Source organism: Simochromis diagramma, unplaced genomic scaffold, assembly GCF_900408965.1.
Source record: "Simochromis diagramma unplaced genomic scaffold, fSimDia1.1 OVJJ01000107.1, whole genome shotgun sequence".
NCBI classification, from domain to species: domain Eukaryota; kingdom Metazoa; phylum Chordata; class Actinopteri; order Cichliformes; family Cichlidae; genus Simochromis; species Simochromis diagramma.
The window spans coordinates 4515492-4538104 of record NW_024387209.1 but is presented as its reverse complement, the minus strand read 5'-3'; the positions used below and the strand labels follow the sequence as shown (position 1 = coordinate 4538104).

General features: G+C 42.3%; 1 protein-coding gene and 1 long non-coding RNA gene across 6 annotated transcripts in view; one reads left to right on the top strand and one right to left on the bottom strand.

Annotated features, from left to right (window-relative positions):
• The window catches only part of LOC120746080 (nck-associated protein 5-like), a 176747-nt gene extending 162936 nt beyond the window's left edge, over nt 1-13811 (bottom strand). Inside the window, exons 1-2 of one of the 5 annotated variants that reach the window (XM_040051344.1) lie at nt 13396-13811; nt 662-764 (exon numbers count right to left, since the gene is read on the bottom strand). In XM_040051344.1, coding sequence (XP_039907278.1) covers nt 662-764; nt 13396-13514 — 222 coding nt within the window. In that variant the 5' untranslated portion in view covers nt 13515-13811. Of the gene's footprint in view, nt 1-661; nt 765-874; nt 1780-13395 lie in introns of those variants that run through there. The other 4 variants (XM_040051335.1, XM_040051333.1, XM_040051334.1 and 1 more) reach the window with 4 other exon arrangements.
• Nucleotides 8279-15944, top strand: LOC120746084. The gene is made up of 3 exons (XR_005698772.1): nt 8279-8416; nt 10002-10006; nt 15933-15944. It is a non-coding gene; the product is annotated as an uncharacterized LOC120746084 (long non-coding RNA).
• Nucleotides 15945-22613: the final 6669 nt, after the last annotated feature.

Sequence of the window (22613 nt, the reverse complement as noted above, 5' to 3'; positions counted from 1 at the left end):
CCTTCAGTTAACCCTGAGACAAAACAAGTTTCCACTCCTGTGATTTGCAAGAGCGGCCCGGCATAAAGATAAGCCTGTCAGTCACCGGTGGGCAAAGAGTGTTTCACAAACAGTCATGGCAGACTGTCCTTTCTCACTTCTGTTTGACACGTGGGTGTGTTTATGCACTTGGGGAAAAAAATGCTTAAATCTCAGTGTAGCTTTGACATTCTTGCAAGCTAATTAATCTCAGTCTGTAAAAGGCTTAACATCACATTTTTGTGCTCAACAGTGAATAAAAGAGGGTCATGAATGGGAAAGATTTGAAGACAGGAAATGAAACATTTTTCATTCCCACCAGATTGAATAAACAAAAACAGAGCAGGTATTTACCATGAGCACCGCCAACTGCTTCATGGGAAATGCAGTCCAAACAAACCACAAGCAATGGTAGCATGGTCCCAAAAGCAATACCCACACAAAACTCACTCACAAAGGTTTAACAGTGCGATTAAAGGAAAAAGCAGCCACTGCTTTGAAAATTGAGATATCAGCAAAAAATATTTATTTCATGTGAATTTCCACTATAATCTTAGGCATTAGCCAATAAATACTGTCCACTTCCTGACCGAGTTAATAGTCTAACAAAATAACACACTGACGGTGTTTAGGAATGACTTACCAGTATGTTGCTGTCAAGAGACAATCTCTTTAACTGTTCTCTCCTCTCCAGCTGTCTGTTCATGCTTCCGCTGCCCTGCAGTGATCCATACACCTGGACAGTCCTTCAGGGAGGGGAAAGGGGCGGAGTGGAGGACAAAAGGACAGTGAAAAAGTCAACAAGGAAAACCTCATATCAGGTGGGTCGTATTTCCGCTGTTACGAGGGCTTTCACCTTTTACAGTGAGATCAAAGTCCAAGTTAGGAGCTGCACAGTCCAGTCACACACTATCCCTTCCCCCTTATTTGCGTAACGCTTCATTCGGTCTCTGTTGCCGTACTTTCAGCCAAAAGCTGACAGGACACTGGGATCACAGTGTTCCTGTTAGCCGTGTCTTACCGCTTGCTCTCGGCGTCACCCAGGCATCCCACCCTCTAACCCAACCCCAATCTACAGCTCTTTGTTTTTCTAGGCCTCTCCAAACAGCGCTGGGAACCAGTCCGACCTGGCCTGACCGAGGCCACAGCAGAAGATAAACACTTCACTTCACGCATACTACTCCTTTACAAAGAACTACGGTTTTACACTCACTGCGGTGGTGTACAGAGTAAGCATACCACTTCCTCATTGGTGAGCATGTGGTCAAAGGTCAGCTGTTGGATCCCTCGGGGTCAGAGACAATGTCAGTGCAACTCAACTTGCTCTAATGTTATGTAGTTAAGGCAAAGGTTGAAATTAAACTAAAGAATACAGGTAATTATGTGGATTGCATTTCATGTAAAAAAAAAAGGTTAGCATTAAATGTGGCTATGACGCACTTTCCTTATTAGTTATTAGTCTGCAGTGATAGATCTAAATCTCATTTAGATCTAGATCTACAGTCTCATTTATTTTAAAAAAAAAAACCCTCTTAGCCATCTGTCTCACAGGCCTAAACACCAGTTGGCAACCCCCCAGCAAAATATAATCACTTAAGAAAAATGTGTGTTCTTCAACCGGTTGGTGACTTGTTACTGGAGGTAGCTTTTGCTAGCTGAAATCGGTCCCAAAGAGGGTGTTGCAGCAAAAACCTTGTGATTGCTTTAATTGCAAACTGATTTTCAAGGTTACCCATAGTTTGCATGAATGATACCAACTTGTCTTTAAATGCTCACCATTTACTTGCCAAGCATTGGCAAAACTAAGTGTATTTGCAGACAAGTTAGTTTCTTACATACAATCTAGAGGCAATTGCAAGAACCTACTAATTAACTGTATTAATTCTATTATTAAAGATTAGGCTTTATCACTAGAACCTATTAGCTAATAAGGAAAGTCTTTGCTGAGGCCATAAATAATGTGAGAAGTAGGGTTGTTTTCTCATAGACTTTTATGCAACATGACTTCTTTTTCCAGCCAGGAGTTGCCCCCTGCTGCCCATTAGGAAAATTGGAATTTAAAGTTGCAACCTGGTTTCAGGTTGCATTCATCTTTTCTATGCCCACAGTGACTGCAACTCTGATATGGTTTAGATAATTTAGCATTTAATAAGGTTGACAATTACTGAGCAAATCAGATACAGGGGGTTTTGGGGGAAGCCCTGTGTACCTTTTTGTGACCAGTTTCATGCCAGCAATCTACAGCAACCACTCACCATTTGGTTAGGAAATTCACATTTTTCCATCGCAAACAGAGGTCGCCAAATGACTGAGGCCTTGTAATATGGCCACCCTGTGTTAAACAAGCTGCTTTCCAATTCTGTGAGCATGCAGTGTCCTTGGTTTTCAATCAAATAGCTGATAGCTAAAAGGTTCAACTCAAAACCTCAGAAGTAGCTGAAAAGTGGTGACACAATTGTTAAGTCTACCTTTTACATGGTGGATTTGGTTTAGATCATAGTTAATATCATACTTGAGAAGTTCAGAATAGGCAGAACTTGGAAAAGGCATTTATGAAATTTATAAGCTAAATCTACAGTCCTGCTCTGTATCACGATTTACTAGGTTCAGAATTTAGGTGATATGTGTTTACCCTCCTCACAAACCTACTTATGCAACAAACAAACCCTTTTGCATCCACTGCAGGCGCTATCCGTTACACCCTGTCTAAAGCTTCAGCAGCATGACTGCACTTGTCAAATATGCCCACACATCAACATGACATGTTCCATCCACTGCCAATCTGTTAAGTCCAAACTTATCGACATGAAACATCAGGATCAGCCGCTGTCTTTTCATCCAGATCTGATCTTATATTTTGAAACATGATACTGTCCCTTTCTGCCCTATTTCTGAACAGCCCTGGGCAATCAAGTGTAGCGGGAATTTGTCTAATCAGCAAACAGGATGTGAAATGCTCTGTCTTTAATGACACAGAAACATCAGACTCCTGACCGTCTGGCTTTGTAATGACTAATTGTGAAAGTGTTTTGCAACAGATGAAATGATGGTCTATGTTTAGGATGCATTTTAGTTTGGTCTATTTTCTCCTGGAGATTAGGAGAGGAAGTAAATCTTCCCTTGGATTCAGAGATAGGGGGTTATAGGAAATTGAGAGTAAATGATTAAAATGGATTACAGCACAGCGCTTGATTACACAGACCCAACACAGAAACCATGGATGGCATTTTCCTTTGGGTGTACAGTGTGAGGGATGAGGCAGTGGATCGATGGGAAGTGATTAAGATGAAACAAACACCTTACAAGCCACATATCAGGGACATTGAGATAAAGGCAGGCAATAAAACACTGGAACACTGCTACCTTTGACATTTGAACAAACCGAATGATGTTTTGTCTTAGTGCTGTCAGTTGCCCTTAGTACCAGGTAACATCCAGTAACAGCTCAGAGAACAAAATGGATCAAAAAAGCATATTTAACACTGATAACAAGAGAAAGTGGAACATTTTTACAATATATACAGTTATAAAGTTAAGCAGATAAACACAAGTCAGGGGCTGTACAATTAACTGAATTTAGTCTAGATCATTTTCTGGCTTCTTACTTACACTTAAAAGCCAGTGGAAACCCTTTAAGCGATGAGGACATGTACATCGTGGACAGGAATGCTGGTTTGAGTGGGAAGTCATCAAGACCATTTATGTGAAAGGGGGACAACCATCTCTGAACTGAGGAGGGGGCTTAAGAGTACATCTTTCACCATCTGACAATGTTGTGATTGCAGCCATTCCCCAACTCTCTGTGAATGGTACTCATGGTCATTGATCAATTGTCATGAGCGTTTGCATATCAATGATCATGTAACTGACTTCAAAGCCCAGTGTTCATTCAATGGCTCTAGTTTCAGTCATTACGCAAAAGTACTGTTTATAAGGTTGGAGAAACCTGCAGGCAGCTGAGACGGAAGAAGTCACTTAGATGAGTGACGAAGCCTTTCTCCCACTGAAAGCGCTACGTCCAGATAAACAGAATCAACTTTCTGGTATTTCGTCACCTGCATGATTGAGCATGTATCACGACAATTTTTGAGCAACACTGCAAGTTTGCAAAGCATAGGTAAATCACACTAAACTTGTAAGCTCTTGTAGGGATGTGTGTGTGTGTGATTGTGGGGCTTGTAGTGAAAAAGTGCTACATAACAACAGGTTCATGTATCAACAGTGGAAATTCGTTTAGGTAAGGTTTTATGATACGGCCCGCAACTAAGACCCCTTACTCACGCAACTTGCATTGTCAGACATTCCTCTGTCACTCCTTTTTTTTTTAATGTGTGAACAGAACAAGCTGCTTTGATGAGGCTGTGACAGGATATGTTTTCTGTTTGTGTGATCTAGATTTTACAGCATTACACAGCTATCACAAGGAAGACGAGTTAGTCTGTAATTGCTTTGGTTTGTTTCGTCGGCACTTCTTAAAGAGTAATAGTTGGCGATGAAGTGTGAAATACTTCCAAGCCTCGATGATAGAGTGTAATCCTGGGCTCTACAGTAAAGAACCAATCAATATCTCATCCATTAAGCATTCACTGGGCAGATGTGGTGCTCATGGAAGCATGGAAATCTGATTGCTGCTGAAAGTTACGGCCGTGGCCGCTGTCTGTAAAAGTCAAAGCCATGGCCAATTTTCCTCAGACGACAGACTTGTTGACTGTCGACCGATCGTTCGTATTTCTCGGTTGCTTGGTTTTAAAGGAAATGAAACACGTAGGGTCTGTTGGCCATGATGAATGCTCTTTTAAATATGGATTGACAAACAGTAGTTTTGGACGAGCTATTAGAGACACAGACATTAGAGTAACTCAGTCTCCATCTACATAATGTGATTTTCTCCTGCGTTTAGCTGAAGTTATACTTCATATTCCAAGAACTGACACCACTTTGCAAGCATTTATGACAATCCAGGGGCCTCTCTGCAACTGTCCCGCCTCCCTCCTCATTCCCCGTGATTTACACCTAAAGCAATTACTGATATGTTAAACTGGACTAGTGTTGACCTACGCAAAGTGACACGCGTCAACGCCTATAGTCCACACGGCCCCCAGCCAGTCGGCAACCAAGGCAGTGGGATGGAAAGGATATAATCAAAGGAGGCCAGGAGGACGCTGACATCTGGGAGTCTTTGTGCTGTAGGCCTAATTAGATGCCAGGGTGAGGGAAGGAGGGAGGAAAAGCAGGATGGTGTGTGCATGTGTGTGTTTGTGTACAACACAAAATGGGGGTTGTTTGAGGTGGGAGTCGTTTTTTTAACATCTGCTCCAGGAACAAGAGAGGACCCAGCTGAAGTCACAGAGCCCCAGACAGCTCTGAAACTACAACAGGGATAATGTGAGGGGATAACAGCTTAATGATAACACTTAAACCCATTGAGAGATCGCTGTACAGAAAACAGCCTCGTGGATAAATGGCAATAACAAGCCCAGATTGTCCATGAATATGGATCGTCATGGCTCCGGTTTGATACTGTTCTTTTGTAAGGTGGGATAAATTAGGCAGCTGTGCATTTATTGCAATCACTGGCTTTTTTTTTGTTACTGGCCCTCTTAACTCTATTGCAGGGCTGAATAATCATACAGTAAAGGGACCTCCTGAAGAAACACTGTTGCTCCACCCTCTGGCTTTTGATTCGTAAGTGTCACAGAGATCACACTCTGCCACAAGTGACAATACCGCCCTTTGTACCTAGTATAGTAAGGCATTCTCCCACGCATATTCTCGCTTCGCCACAAATAAGAAAGTCCTTGTCGTGGTTGGTTTAAGCAGGGGGTGGCCTGAACTTTGGCACTCGCGCAACAAAACATTTAACTGAGCAATGGGAAATTATTTCCCCCTCCCTTTATGTATACAGTATGAAGTGGTTTAGTCACGGGTTATATAATAAATTATATGATAAATAGTGGAGCAAATACATGTAAGCCTATATTTAAATGGCCATCTGGAGCCAAAGATTAGCAGTATGGGGGCTTTTTTGTATAATTAGTGGAAACCTTTAGGTCTTGGAAACAAAAGCCTCTTGGCCAAATGGTAACTCTGAACTCTGTGATCAATATCCCAAAATGGGGGGCAGGGGTGCCAGGAAGTGCCAGGGCCTGAAAATGGATGGTGGTGGTGGTGAGGGGAGATTGGACATTGATTGGTGCACCCCCCTTTTGCCCCAGGAACCAATTCATTTTTGTGTCTGTACCCTGTGCGCTGGCTTGAATGAAGGATGGGGGGGTGGCTGAAACGGGGTCAGCACAGAGGCATCCCCTACGGTCCACAGCCTAGTTCTCTCTTTATTTTTCTTCTTCTTCTTCTTCTGAATGATTCATCCGGACTGCCATGTCCGCTGCGACTGAATGAATGAATGAATGAATGACCGGGGAGAAGATTATACGTTTGAGCCTCGCTTTTAATTCGCTGCAGTGGGAGGGTAACGTTTTGGGAGTGGGGGCTGCTATTACTTTCCATTCATGGGGGAGAAAATTGAAGCATGCGAGTGCCTGATTTGGGGTTTTTTAATGTGTGGAGAGAGAGCAGCACAGATGGCCTGTGCTGATCGGATGTTTTGAGTCCCTCTGCTGGCCGGCCTGTCTCATCCTGCCTCTGCATGTGTCCCGGTACAGTTGGCACCACTAGCCTGGCACAACCTAACGTGGAATTACAGCGTCTGAGGGTCCCAAACAATAGGCCGTATTTTACACTGGCCTGTTGTTGCTGTCATGCTCTAGGGAAACCAATCATTAAGATGAATGTTTTGTCTAAATGTTGTATAGCCTCTGCCGCGGTATATCAGTGTTTAGACTGTGCTGGTAATCAGGTTAAGTGAGGTGAGTATTTATCATGTGGGTGTGAAGATGTGAGGCTTATTGCCAAGGCTAACAGGTCAATGTAACACGCTCTTTAAAATGAATACTGATAATCCAGGCGAGGGATGATTCGCATACGCTTTATGCTTGCTTGTGAAACCATGATTATGTTCTTTCATTTTAATCTTATACGAGGAGGCCAGTCTCAGCATGCGCATGTTTATCAGCACTGAGATCATGCGGCATGAGCATGTGTGTCTCCTTCTGGCACTTAAACTAGATTATTAGAAAATTATGGGCTTGTGTTGAAGGTATGGAAAGGATTTGTAATGCACATATCTGCATAACTGTGTGCAGGAAAGCATGGTTATTTGCTTAGGCCTTTAGTTCTCAATGTCATTATGATTGCAAAGGAACAAGGACAGCCTATACATAACTGAATAAACAGCCTACGTCCTTTGAACACAGTGAGAATGACTACAGCTAGCGAGGCCGAGTGAAGACAAACTCGATTAGAGCTGCAGTTTATTTTCATTTTCAATTTACCTTACTAATATGGAGGCCCTAAAGTGTCATAATAATTTTGAAAGTGTGTGGTTAGTCATAAGCTGTGTCCCAAAACGTCAGCTGCATCCTTCGGAGGACTCGGCCTTCGCGGCCTACGTGGGCCGGGTCCTTCGAAGACCAAGAAGGCTGGAAGTGTGAGGCTGTGAAATGGGACGGTCTAGCCTTCAGATTTGCGTCAACGCTGTCTCGTGGAGTTTAATAAACTCGGCCGTCTGCTCCTTGCTATCTAAAATATAACAGGACACTGGCGTAAATTCTCGACCATCTCATACTTCTGTTTAATCAGTTTTCTGTTTGACGTTTATTCAGCTGTGTGAAAACCAAGGAGGAACCCACCCAATGGATTAATAAAGTTTTATTTAATCTAATAATCTAATAACTTTGATCTCAGTCAAACCGATTTACTCCGGAACAAATAAAACACAGAAAAAACCCAAACAATTACATTTTTAAGTTATCCGAGTGACTTTTAAATCATGTTTAACCTGAGTAGCGAAAGACAGCAGGGTCTGAAACGATGAAGCCGGGAGTCCGCTGCTCTCGCCGGCTCGAGTGACCATTGAACCCCCCGGCTTGCTATCGAGCGGGTGGGTAACAGACGTCTCCGAAAACATCGGCACACTTTTGCAAATATGCGATGTCTTGATAAACCGAGCTGATATTACACAAGTTTACACAGCTACTTTCTCGCCTGAAAATATGTTAAAAGTTTATTTTGTGACCCAGAAAGATTAATAAGAGTAATTTTAAAACTTAGTAGCAGCCGCCATTATTGGCAGCTGAAGTTTGGCTGGGCCGCGCTATGGGATATGGTGGGCCACGAAGGACACACCCGACCCATCCTTCAAATTCGGGGAAATGAAGGACGCATTTGTCGGCCGCATTTGAAGAAGTCGACAAATTGGGACAGCCTTCATCGCCTGGCTGTGACGTAATCAGCCTTCAAATGCGGCCTCTGGAGGATGCAGCCGACATTTTGGGACACAGTTACAATGTTGTGTACTATCTTCACACAAGACAAAATAGTTTGTGGGTTTGTGACAATAATTATATTTATTAATAAATACACTAATAAATACACTTTGCTTATGGGCAACATAAATACTAATCATGTTTTTGACTGACATGTACAGTTGTGGTCAGTAGTTTACAGACACTCCTCGTGAGCATGAATGTCATGGTAATTTGTAATTTGGGGGGTTTTAATGGTTTTAAAAGCAGACTTGTCCAGTATCAGCACTGGTGTGGGTGTTGTACCGGACTATTCATTTATGTTCCACCCCTTACCTATGACCATGTGATCTGGGCAACAGTAATAGTAATAATAATAATAATTAGAAGCCAAAATGAGTTTCCTTCGTAGGGTGGCTGGCTTAGAGACAGCTGATGTGGTTGGAGCATCTGGTTAGGATGCCTCCTGGGAGCCTCCCTTTGGAGGTTTTTCTGGGAAATTGGGAAGAAACCCCAGGCTAGACCAAGAGCACACTGAAGAGAATGTATATCTCATCTGGCATGGGAGCACCTCGGGATCTCCCAGGACGAACAGTAAAGTGTTGGTGGGGAGAAGGACATCTGGAAATGTCAGCTTTGCCTGCTACCACCCACAGACTGCGCAAAAGATGGCCACCATGACCTCACCCACTGGTTTTGGACTCCACTTTCTGATACGTCAAGGTTAGCGTTTTGGCCGCCCCCACGTTGGTTTTTGGAGCCAGAAGTTACCTTATATAGATAATTTATAGCTTGGTCACCAATCTACAACTAACAAAACAGTAGAATTTTACTCACCAAAACTGAAGTACAAACCTCTGAGGTGGCCACAATATCTGTAAGATTTTGGAGCTCCAACACTACACACACGGTGACTAGATGTAGTGGATGAGACCTAAAATATCCCATAACTCCAAATCCATTTACTCTCATGGCATGGCCATATTCAACCCAAAACTCCAACACATTTCTCCAACAAGCAACAATGAACAAACTGAATCTTTTGTAACGGTGTTCCACTAGTGTGTATCTGAAATCCCCATGCTAATGTTGTTCCTGTATGTTCACAACAATGTTGGTCCATGATCAATATTGCAATTGACCAATCAATGGTTTGCTAGTGATAGTTTTAATAGCATTAGGCTAATACTAGCTTAATGCTCAGCTGTCATAGGTCAGTTGCAATGTTGATCCTGGATCAACATTACTATGATGGTGTACGAATGACACCAACATGGCGATATTTTAGATCATGCCAAATTTCCAATTAGGGTGAGAGTGGAAAATTCCACCAGTAAAACTTTACCCATCGGATGAGTCTTCAACAGTACCAATCGCTTGTACTGTAGAAGAGTTACTATTATGAAAGTCCAGGTAGTGTTTAGCCTTGGACTCATTAATGTTACTTGTGTGTATGGCATATTTGTTTTCCGCTAACCTGACCTCCAACCTCCAATCTTTTTGTTCTACCAAAGTAAAAAGAGAGCAGATTAGCCCCACCAGACTCAGGTCAGGACATCTGTCAATCAGGCCATTCCACTTACTCAGTTATCCAGCTGGATCAACCAGCCCCTCTCTCAGGCTACGTCCACACTAGCCCGGATAGATTTGAAAATGGCATTTTCATCTGAAAAACATGTTTTCAGTTGTTTTCAAAGAGTTGCGCGTCCACACAAAAACAGCCGAAAACGCTGACGTTGCCGTTCCGCGCATGCGTGAAACGCAAGACAACTCGACCTGTGTCATTTCCCTCTGCCATTTATTTACATTCCGGCTCTTTGAACCGGAAATGGCAAGACAAAGCATGTTACCACTTGGGTTAAGTGGTCACATGACTGCATCATGACCAACATGCGTCATCGTTTTCCAAAGTCTGCATTTTCGAGTGTCCACACTGCGATGGGACAGCTCCGTTTTGAAATGTATCTGTTTTCGAAAGCGTTTTCCAAACACTGCGTTTTTCCTTGGGGAAAACACCATCTCAGTGTGGACGGGAGGGCAAAACAGAGAGAAAACGATGCGTTTTCAAACAAAAACGCATTAGTGTGGATGTACTGGCTCTGGGATGTAGCCTCAGTCTGGTCCCACCTGAGATTTTTTGCTATTAAAAGGGAGTTTTTCCTTCCCACTGTTACCAAGTGCTTACTGATAGGCGGTCATCTGATTTTGGGCTTTTCCTTATATTATTGTTGGGTCTTTACCTTACAGTATAAAGTAAAGCAGTAAGGCTGTGGAGCTGATTTTTAATAATGTACAATTTAGCATTTGAACATGGGAGTTTATGGCAGACTACTCGAGTGAGAAGAGGAACTACCACTACTTCACTAGCTCAGTAAGATCCCAGTTTACATAAAATTATTACTTGGGTAAGATGACTCATTCATATGACAAATACATATTTTGTGCGCAAGATAATGCCTGGTAAAGACCAAATGAAAACTTCTTTCCACAATAAGTTGATAAGATTTTGCACACAAGATGAAAGAAATCCACCTTTTGAGATCCCATAGACTAAAATAGCTTCTTGTTTCATAAATCAACAGTCCATAGCTTACAAGTGTTCAGTTCTATCAGATGTAATCTAGAGCAGATTTTGGATATTCAGAAGCTGGAACCAGCAAATGTTGGCAGTTGTCTGCCACGTTTCTGCCAAACGCTCACAGGCAAGGACAGCGTGACTAAGGGAGAAAACACAATCCTGTATATTTAATAAGTAAGGAACAAACGGAGCTCCTCGTTATGCTTTTAAGCTGTAACTCAGAGGCATTTGTAAATCATTTGGTGTGCAATAACCAGACAGATTTTTGACACCTAGTTCTGCATTTTTAAACAGGGCTGTGCTTATATTTTCACTCGCTTTGCTCCAGTTCTGTCTCAATGTGGAGTCCTCCACATTGTGATGTTATTTATTCATACCATTTAATGATACATTTTACAGAATTTGCATGAAGCCTTCACAGTCTGGATGCTTTTTTGAAGATTGTATTAATATTTGACTTAGCCTACTTGTTCACTAAAGATGGGCTTGGCTGAGAAGACTGACAAAGCTCGTTCTCTCGTGTTGCACTTTGCTTTAATTACTTCCTAAGTAAAATTGTGCCAAGTGAGATGTCTTTCTCAGTCACTTACAGTAACAAAGACTGTGCCCGAACCTGTCTGCCCTCTTTAGTCAGTGGTATTTAGCAGGCAATTTAATGTGGGGGTTTAAAAAAAAAAGGAGGGAGGGGTCGGAGGTCTGTTGGAGAGAAAAAAGAAAAACAATGACTACAATGTCGTCATCCTGTTCATGAGGGGAGTCCCTGCAGTTCCCTGCGATTATCCCACCAGATGCGTAGGACATTTTACATACACATCCTGGAAAAAAAAAAAAAAGTTAACTGAACATCCTGCCGGGGGACTCGCAGCGTGCTTCAGCAGCGTGACTCTCCACTGAACTCTCTCATGATAGTGCTTCAGGTAGAAAAAAAGCCAGAAAAACATTCTCCAAAGGCCCAGTAGTGATGCAGCATGCCAAGAGAGGGCATAGGAATTTTCCAAGCGTTATCAAAATACACAACTGTGCCCCCTTCTCAGCTTGGTATGCAAGCATCATGCGATGGGCAGCTTGCTGAAAAATTGAACACATGAATTTCATCAGCAGGCTTCTGCTGACAGCTTGAGAAACAACAGCGTTTTTGTGCATGTTTATCTATGCGGATGTTTTCCAATGTGCATTTTCTCTCAAAGAAGGATGTGAAAACCAAACACATTCGTGTCTTTTTATGAGTTTATCACTTTTTGTTTTTAGGCTAATTTGAGCTGTTTACAGTAATGCTTAGTCTGCTTTACATTACATAAATTCCACAAATATATATTATAAAAATGCTTTTTAAAATGACAGTTGTAATAAATGTAGACTCTTTGTAAATCTGCTTGAGCTAGTTGTAATCAAGCAATTTTAATATTTCAGAATTAAATTAAACCACCTGTTTGATATTGTTTTATTTAAAAAAAAAAAAAAAAAACCACAGTAATACAAGCCTTTATATCTATTTGCACACCAACATCTAGCAATTTTACATATCAGTAATTATATTTTTAAACATCACAAAAAATATTGTAAAAAACAACTTTACTAGCTCTTTCTTTAGCTAAATGATTTGCCAATTGATGCATTGCTAAAATGTTATTAAACATGTTTTGATCTAAACAGCATTTTTATTTTAGCTCGACATTCCTCGCTCAGCTAATTATCCTAGCTACAAATTAGCTAGCCTAGTTGCTAATTGCATAGGCTAATTAATAGACTAGCTCATTTGTAGCAAGATGCTAACCTGAAATTTTGACTTCCCAATAGCAAAAAGCAGTTCTCAAAAGTGTATTTATTTTTATTCCATTTTGAAAAAAAGAAGAAGAAGAAATTAGCCAATTACTAATGTGGCTACATGCTGGGTGGCAAATAAGTAGTGGATAGCAATCACAGATTCAACTGGGCTTACCTACAAAGCTAATTAGCTTAGTAAATAGCTGGCTAAATTTTGTTCTGAAATCTTGAAATTGCTTCTTACAACCAGCTAAATCACAAAGCATTTACATTTTTGGGGTTTCAGGTACTAATTACAAGTTAACTGGCCTTTTTAAAACTATTTTCACTACCTTTCCACAGACTTTGCATTAATTTGCATAATATAAGACAGAGGAAACATTACTGTAAATACTATAATTAGCCTATAAAAGCTCAACTGTCAGCTTCATGGATTAATCTTGGAGTTTTAAAGTAAGAGTTCCATTTAAATGAATAAAAACAACTGAAAAACAGCAAAATAAAAAACTTTCATGTTGCAGAGCTACTATTACTACTACAGGAGAAAACAATACAAATTGAGTTAAACATCAAATTGGCACTAGCTGATATTAATCAGCTAGCCCAATGAAGGTTTAAACTGCTCAGTTTCCCATAATGTCAGAAGACAAACAAGCAGGAATCCAAACTTACTCTGCGCCAGCCGGATCCTCTCCACTCAACAGGTCTGCAGCTCCCAGACTGTCAGGAGTGTTTTGGCTAGGAAGACAACCTGATGATGTGGACCTTTCTTTGATGGCAGCTGAAAACATGCTGTTGTAAATTCCCCTGGAAGTGTTGCACAGAGGGGGGGAGGAGGGAAGTCACACACACAAACACCCAACACTATCTGTGCTGCCAGCTCTGGAAGTCTGCAGCAACACCCAGTGAGACTTGTAAATAGAAGGGAGGGAGGGTGGTGGTGCTGGTGCTGGTGCAGGAGGGAGCTGGGGAGGCGTGGTGGGGCGGGAGGATAAGGAGAGTGAGGAGAAGTTCCACATTACATCAGCAGCAGCTGTTGACAGGCCTGCGTTTATTAACTAACTGCCAGGGCCGGAGGAGTCACACCACACAGAGCGCGCTCTTGCGCACACACACACACACACACACATACAGAAATGTGCAAACACATGGATGGTTCCTTAGAATATAAAAGAGAAACACTATACTGCTGGGAAGCTCTTAAAGAGGAGCTTCTTTCCCAGGATTCACCTCTCTCTGCTTGCCTTTCAGGTGTTACCTGTCATGTGTTTACACTGGCTGCGAGACTTGCTGACTGGACTGGACTGGAAGAGCTGTTTGCCTGACTCAGACAGCAGTAATGGCATTACTGCAAAGAGTCGGCCTGCTTCTGCATTCCTCAAGTGTCTTGGCTTGGCGGACTCCCCAGCCTCTTAGCTCAGCCTGTATTTCTCTCCCTCCCCTTCCCTGCCTCTCTTTCCTTCTCATTTAAATGGAGGCACATGACTCTCGGCTTCACTGCCAAGTATACTTCTCTGTGCCGGCCGCGAGCCACCACCAGCACTCTGCTTTTCATTGCCCTCTCTGCAGGGCACTCCTCAGAGAGTCTGCATTCCTTCGCTGCCACCCATCCGAGGCTCAAAGAGCAGCCCTGCCACTTGTATTAACCTCATCTCTCGTGTTATATCTCCTTAAATTCGGTTTGTTTTACTGATTTTTTGCAGGATGCACCAAAAACACAAAGTGCATTTGCTTGAAATAAGCCGGGGTTCCATGTTTTTCAGCACGACCGCCCACCGCTTCTCATCCCTAACCGCTGTGAACAAATGGTCTGCTTTCAGCCCGTCTCCGCTGCATTCCTTGCGGTCTCAAATGCAATAATTTCTGCAGCAATTCCACTCTGTTTGTCGCATTCTTGCCCCGTAAGCTCACTGCATTGCAACATTGTTCACTCGGCGGAGGCAGAAGGAGATGGAGTGAGCTGACGACATTGCAATACGCCGGGGCGGCGGGGAGCTGGAAGATAAATGACTTCATGCGCGCGCGCACACACACGCACGCACACACGAAAACACCTAAAAAGATTTCTGAGCTGCTTTGAAGGCAGAGCACACAAGAAAGAGTGCGATCCCCGGCCATCCTGCAATCACAGGCATTCAATTAAACCTAAATGTCAGGAGCTAATGGGATAAAGAGCAGCATGGTGTTACGCTGATCGGCATCAAGGAGAGGGTTAATAATACAAGAACCACCGTATCTTCTTCATTAAGCTTTTCATAATAGAAATCTTTGACTGGATAATTGGAAGCTTGTGATTTATTTATTGAATCTGGAGTGGAGAGAGAAATGTCTTTTGTTAGATTTGAATTTGAAATATTAGCATTTGTAGACTTGAATTTGCATAATTAGGTAAATGTTAGCTTTTATTTTTGCTGACAGTGTAAATATCTCCCCTGTTATTCTGAGCTTATTACAGGTTCCTCATGAACCTGGGTGGCTGACAGGTGGAGTCTGCAGTATACGTGTGCACCGTGTGTGCGTGTATGTGCGTATGTAAACACCTGTGCGTGCTTATCTCATGAAGAAACACTGACCGAATCTGCTCCTCCTTCCTAAATCACATCCTGTCTTCCACATCTGCCTCCTCCACTCGTTCTGATGCGTTCTTATCTTGACATAAGGAAAGAAAAATATTTCTATTTTCCTAAATTCTTTTTCTTTTTGCTTTGTTGTCAAGCAGCAAACCCATGGTGGTAAGTTTTGCGGTATAAATCAAGTCATTTATGTGGTATGTTTGGAAACGATTACACAGTTTTATGGAGCAAACAGGCCAGCTGAAGAGAGGTCATGAAGATGCCAGCTATGGCTTTTCTATCTTAAGCTCTCTTTTTACGAATGGTTGTCCAAATGAGAGTAACATCGTCCCTTTTCAAACAGTTTTCAGGTTTTCATCCAAAACCTCAAAAAGGACGGCTATAAAAGGCTTTGGAACTAACACAAAGTTTTAACTGCGATTTGACTTGAGCATGCCCAGAGATGGACGACTGACAAAAGAGTCACACAGATCCAGAGATCATTTGGTAAAATCTAGTCGTTCAGGAAAAATAGGTGTTCCTGTAAACCTCCTTGCAATAGATTTGATTGCTAGCAGGTTGTTAGTCTCCTGGAGTTTGCATGGAACACACCAACTTGTCTGCAAACACAATTTACTCTGCAAACTGTAGTAAGAGGGAGAACATTTGCCTTTAGAGCAAAAGTTGCCCTTGACTGCTGCAAACAAGACATTTCAAAGGGCTGTTTGGTGACTATTGGTGAGTGTTTGCAATCATGCAGGCGTCTTTAATGCAAACTGTGTGCGACTGAGTACAATTCTGGTGCAACAGTGAATACTAGTAGCAGCTAACAGCGATTCACCAATAAGTTGGGGAATTAATATTTTTCTCTAGCAACCTGTGGTTGCCAGGAGTTGCTGACCTGTCTCTTGGCATTTGTGACTGTCCTAACCAAGTTTTTTGTTTGTTTGTTTGTTTGTTTGTTTTGTACTCAAAATCAATGCATACAACGTACAATATTGTTCTCTTAAAAGTAAATACTGCCCGTAATTTATTGTCTTGGTGGAGCCTGGAGATTTGGTCTCTTTGGGTGCTTCTTGTTTTTTTTGTTTTGTTTTTTAGAAATAAGTGAGCATATTTGGATGAAAAGGAGAACTGAGGTATAAACTAATGCTCTTCCTTTTGCTCAGCAATCAGCTGCCATAGCCTGGCTACATATCTGCTACTTTATGCTAGTTTGGCTGGAATCTCTAAGAGATCAAAAATGTGACGTCATCTCCGTGGTAAAACCGCAAAGGATTGTAGGTACAACTGGCTTGTGCACACGGGCTATTACATGACAACAGTCACACAGAGATAAACAGAGACACAAAGAATGGCAAGAAGCTGTTGTATTATTAACTGCTATAGCTGGTCACATGACAGCCACTGGAAGCCAACGGGTAAAGCGATCGGTTTTTATCGGATTCCTTCATGGAAGAAAAATTGTGCAAGTCATGTTTCCGAAGTCACGAAGAGGCAACGGAGGGCTTGGATTGCGGGGAAACTCCCAAAACACACCGTGGTACAAGAAATCCCTTTCACTGGAAAGAATAGTGACTGTCGCTGCCCCCTCTCTCTTCCAGTACTCCGGAGCGAAGAGACAGACAGGACGGCCGGGGACACCGCCGGGTATTCTTTGCCCCGCTCCGATTTTAGTGGATTTTAATGCTGTGGCTGACACCACTGGACTTTTAATGTTGTTTTTATGTTTTTACTGTGTGTTCTCCCTGGCCAGGGGTGTTTTTAACTGTTTTTAATCTTTTTTGTGAAATAAATTATATTTTAGTAATAGAGTTTTATATTGTTCTATTGCCTTGGCTACTCCACTGCTCTGTCCGTTTTTTGAAGGGTTGCCCTTCACTTAGAATAAAACCTGGTGTCCACCTACATATCTGGCTACTCGGAACATGTCAGTGTCCTGTACCCATCCGTCGGTAAACTGAAACTGGGCTTGTTGCAGGGATCTGAAGTTACTAAACACTTCTTGAGTGTATGCACTCACACTTAGGAACATATAATTATAAATATGAGCGTGATGAAAGCTGGGCAGCATGCTAACGTCTTTAGCCCAGTCTGTATGCTCGTATGGGTCTAACTCTTTCACTCCTTTGATTTTTTCCTCATACCTTTTTTTTTTTTGGCCTTTTCGTCAAGTCTGTCTTTGTACGGATCTGCCATGTTCTCCTCAGTTTTGTACATAACTGTTTTGGGGGCAAACAAAATGCAGGTAGGGATTAAAACTGCAAAATTAATGGTTATCGGTGCTGGAAATGCTAGCGCTTCATGCAGTGTTTTCATTTTGCTGCCACTCGTACCTACAATGCAACGCGCGAAAGTCACGTGGTCTGACTGACTCACTTTTGTGACAAGCCTCCAGTGGCCATATGGGGAATTGCAGTTTTGTGGTACTTTACATTTTCCTTCATTTTTTAACCTTGTATGTTGCTGAGGAATTCAGCTATTACTTTATTTAAAGAAGAGCAAAAATCCTTAATATTATACACAGGTAATGGTTTAAACAGTCTATATTTCTCAACTATGCAAAACCAAGACCACTAAAATGGAAATCAGTCAGCAAGCAGTGATGATGGAGGCGGCTAATGTTCGTTAATGTTGTACTTTCTGGATGATATCGATTAAAAAAAAATCCCAAAACAAAACAAAAAGCACATTAAGGCACTCCGCAGCACATCACACTATTTTCCAGATGTGACTCATGTGGTGTAACGGCTGTTCTTCACAGTTGGTTTGTCACACCTGTGTCTCCTGTGGATAAACATCTCAGTTGTGCGTCAAACGTTCTCCCCTGAGCCCTGTGGCATTTATTTCTATTTCTTAAACATATCTGGGCCACCCCGGGCCAGACCACATTGTTAACGCCTTTAGATTTATAGCACCCAAGCTTCGCGTCAGGGCGAAACCTCACACGTAGGCTAATAGATAACTCATAAAATTACCTAAGGGCAGACAAGCCTCTGCTGTTTGGTCCTGTTCATCATTTTTAATCTCGCCTTTACATCTTTATATGTGGACACTCCTACATTTTTGCATGTGTGTGTGTTTGACATGGAGGGGTGAGAGTCTAGTCTCAGATAATTACAGGCCACTGATCCCATCAGCTGTCACCGCCACACTCTTTTTACATGTCAATGACAGCCAAATGGGACCTCATATCCTTCCTCCGGCTCATACAATGCTCTCATTGAAAACATGAGCAGCGGAGAGAAAATCAGAAAGCGTAGGATGCCACTCCTCGTCCCAGCTGGCGCTGGCTCAATGGCAAAGGGCACTGAATCTTGTCCGCAGAATAACAACCACTCCTATTCCTCTCCTCAAATCCTCCTCCTCATCCTTCACCTCTCTCCGGCCGACTTCATCACCGCCTCGGCTTAATCTCTGCACATTCATGGGGACTTGCACCCAGGCTCTGCTTCTTTGCCTCCTTTTGTGTTTGCCAGCACTCTGAAGAAAAAAGAGGGGGGACAGGGGTGGATGAAGGCAGTGGTGCCTGCGGTTGCTTTGGTTTGTCTTTTTTTGGCAGGGGGGGGGGGGGGGGGGGGGGGGTAAGAGCTTGGCAGGACGCCTGGCTGTGGCACTGCATACAAACATAGGGTGAAAACACAAGGTCTGTTTGTGTGGGTTTTGTTTGACTGTCACATCCCCTTACCTAAAGAAGAGCGGGGGGAAAAAATTGCCACAAGAAATGGTTTGCCCCTCGCTCCCTCTAGACAGCCATCGATTCTTTGCAACAGCCAGGGGGGAGATGGACAGAGATGAGATGGAAAGCAATCCATATCAGGAAATTACTGACCATAACTCAATGAAATTAATTTAATCTTTACAATAAAGTCTTGGCAGGAAGCCCAGCCTTGTTTTTTTTTCTACTTTCAAAATAGGAAAAGAGCTCTTCGATTAAATCTGAAATACTATCAGTCTGCATGTAAATCTACAAAACAGCACCAAGAGAGTAACCGCAATTCATCACTACAGTATATTGTATATCTGAGTAGACAAAGAGCTGACACAGTCCCTGTTTTCTTTCCTGCATTACATCCCGTTCAGCTAAACCTCCTTAACTCGATCTCCCATGGACTCGGAGAAGCTGACTTCAGCGCAAACGGCACAATTGCATGTGATTTGTGGAAGTTGAAATCTTTACCGTATGTGCCGCTCTTGTGTCCCTCTCGGGGTCCACGCTTACATGCTTGGTAGGGGCCACTGATGTGAAAGGGGACATTGCCGGGTTCCCAGCGCAGCTGCGAATAACATTGAAGTGGCATTCCAACTTGTCAGTGTAGCGTGGGCCATGCACAAAGCCACTTCCTGCTCCTCAGAGGGAAATTTGAACCAGCCGCCCATGCACGGGAATCCGGCAATCTGATCAGATTCAATATGTTTTCCAATGTTTATATGTAAATTAGCCACTGTGCCACTTTGTCATAGTTTAACGGCATGTGGTTTATATCAACGTCTACACAAATTTGTATTTATGTTCTATCCTGTCAGTGTTGCAGCACATCAGGGCCTCTGGGATCTCCTGGTATTTCAATTACAGAATGTCCCCCTGATAAAGGACAATCTGCATAGGTAACGCCGAAAGAGCTGTAACTTATTGCAGCATACGGCTGAGCTGACTGCTTTATGATCACTCTGGTCGTAACCGCAACGCCAAATCCAAAGGGAAGCTTTGCGGTGGAATGAGAAGGAAGCCTAACATGTTTGGAAGTAGAATGAAATTTGCAGTTTAAGCTACCTTTGGAATTTCTGTTTTCCCTAAAATAATTCCATCTGTTAATTCAGTAACTGTAATATGCATGAAATTAGCTGGTTCTGCTGGAGGCTTCTTCCTGTTAAAAAGGATATTTTCCTTCTTACTGTTGCCAAAGTACTTGTTCATAGTTGGATGTCTGATTGCTGAGGTTTTCTCTAGTTTGTTTGTATTATTGTAGGGTCTTTACCTTACAATATACAGCACCTTGAGGCAACTGTTGTTGTGATATGACGCTATATAAATAAAAGTGAACTGAAATGAATATATTACATCTATACAGTCTAAAGATTCAGCTTGCTAAGGTCTCATTCACACAGGCCTAGAAACAGTCCAAAGAGGGTGCTGCACCAAGTTCACTTTGGTCACTTGGCCCAGTTGCCTGTCGCTTGCATGGAAGACGGCAACTTGGAAATAGTCACCAAATACTTGCCGAGCAGAGGTGAAACCTGAAAAAGTCAGGTGCAAACTGGAATTAAATAATGTTCACTTTTAGAGTAAAAGTAAAACTAAGATGTTTCAAACATCTACTTTGAAGACAAACAGACTGTCTTTCTACTTTGCAGCACACAGTTTCACTACTGTTCAGCGAGTTTTTGGTGAGTGTTTGCTAACATGTAGGGGTCGCACCAGCAAGTTAGGGTATAATAACTATTTTTCCCCAGTGACCTGCAGTCGCCAGGAGTCGCCGCCCTGTCCTAACAGAGTTTGTTAGCTTCTGTCTCCATAAAACCAAGATGGCAATGTCACAGAGGCTTTCTATGTAGTTTATGATCTCCAGCAACTCTTTGGTGAAGTGTGCAGCAAAATACAGCACTATGTTGAGGGCATTACTTTGTCATTTGGTTACTTGAGATACCATATAGTCAATTTATCCTTAGGTTTTGGGGTTTTTTTTTGGGGGGGGGGGGGGGTTCTCAGAGCTCTCTTTAATGCTTCAGAATGGAGATAAATGTGATTTAGTTTGTGGTACTTGTAAAAAAAATGTAAACACTGCAGAATCTCATTATAACAAAACAGCACTGTCAACAGCTTTTATGTGGACTATTTCTTCTGTACAAAGTAGTCTCTTTGTTATTTAACTGGTGCGTGCAACTCCCACTAAAACCACAAATTGCTGTTTTTAAATTCCACCTTTCACACAAGTTGAGCAAAACATACACAATGTATTAATCAGCCAGCTCTTCGTGATGGAGAGGGATTTTCATCAGTATACTTGGTACAGTTGATTCCCACTAAGCTGTCAACAGAGAAGATCAATCTGATGTGGAGTTACTCACTTTTTCCTGCAGCTCAAAAGGTAATTCTTAATATTTTACCTTGAAGAGTCAATAAGATAAAGGAGTCAAACCATATCTCTATCAACAGATATTTGTATATTTATGGGAATCTCTGCAAGATTTCTGTTTCCACGTTTTTTGACCAATTCAAAATGAGGCAGGCTTTGGTTTCATGCAGATCCATGTGAGTATAACTGCACACCTGTTATCAACCAATGGATAACCTGGCTATAGCAGAAGCTTCCAGAACCTGATGGATTCCCAGACTGACTCGATGATGTTGCTGTCCTCCGCTGTCCAAAGGGCTTCTCACTTTCAGACAGTGTACGTCTGTATCCACTGTGGTGATTAAGCTCTTCTTTCAAGCTCGGGTCTCATCTGAAGGTGAGCTTTCTCTTTGAACCAAGGAATCTGGGCTTCTGTCAAACCACCGCAAGAGTCTCAGGGTTCCCACAAAACCCAGCTGATGACAGTTGCTGTTTGGAGATGAGGGCATCAACTTGTGAGACCCGGCTCTCCCATGGGAACCTGTGGAAGCTTATCCCAACCCACTGTGCACCCCCTGAAACTGGTGCCTTTCCCATCATGGATTACAGGAGCTTTATAAAGACTACTTAGATCTCCATGCACATCTTTCATCCAGAATGTTTGCACGCATAAGATTGCAAAAAAAACTCTAAAACAAAAAAAACAAAAAAACACAATTTCAAAGAATGTCAGGGAAGCAGAGAAGAAAATCAGCCGATTTGCAGAATCTTTAAGGATGGGACAAAACTGTGGTTACCTCAAGGTGTTTTATTTTGTAAGGTAAAGACCCTACAATAAGAGAGAAAACTCCAACAATCACACAGTGCCTATGAGCAAGCGCTTCACAACAGTGGGAAGGAAAAACTCCCTTTTAAAAAGGAAGAAAGCTTGAGCAGAACCAAGCTGAAGGAGGGGCCGCCATCTAACGTTAACTTCAGGGTATTTTACAATGCTAGCATAAGCTACTGCTTATGGCTAAGAGAAAGTGCTAAGATTGGCCAGCACATCTCTTTGTTTATCTAACCCATTGTTTAGGTGACAGTCGGTGGTGACATTCAGCAGTCCTGGAAAAATTAGTGGAAACTCATTAATCGCTAATGAGTTTCCAGTAACTTTGACAAAAACAATGCCTGGCCATCTAGTTTATTGGTATCGCCTTTGGTAATTCCTTTGAATTTAAACTGTCACATGCAAAAGTAAAAGCACTATGAACCTCAACTATAATTCATAGTTTTAACTGGC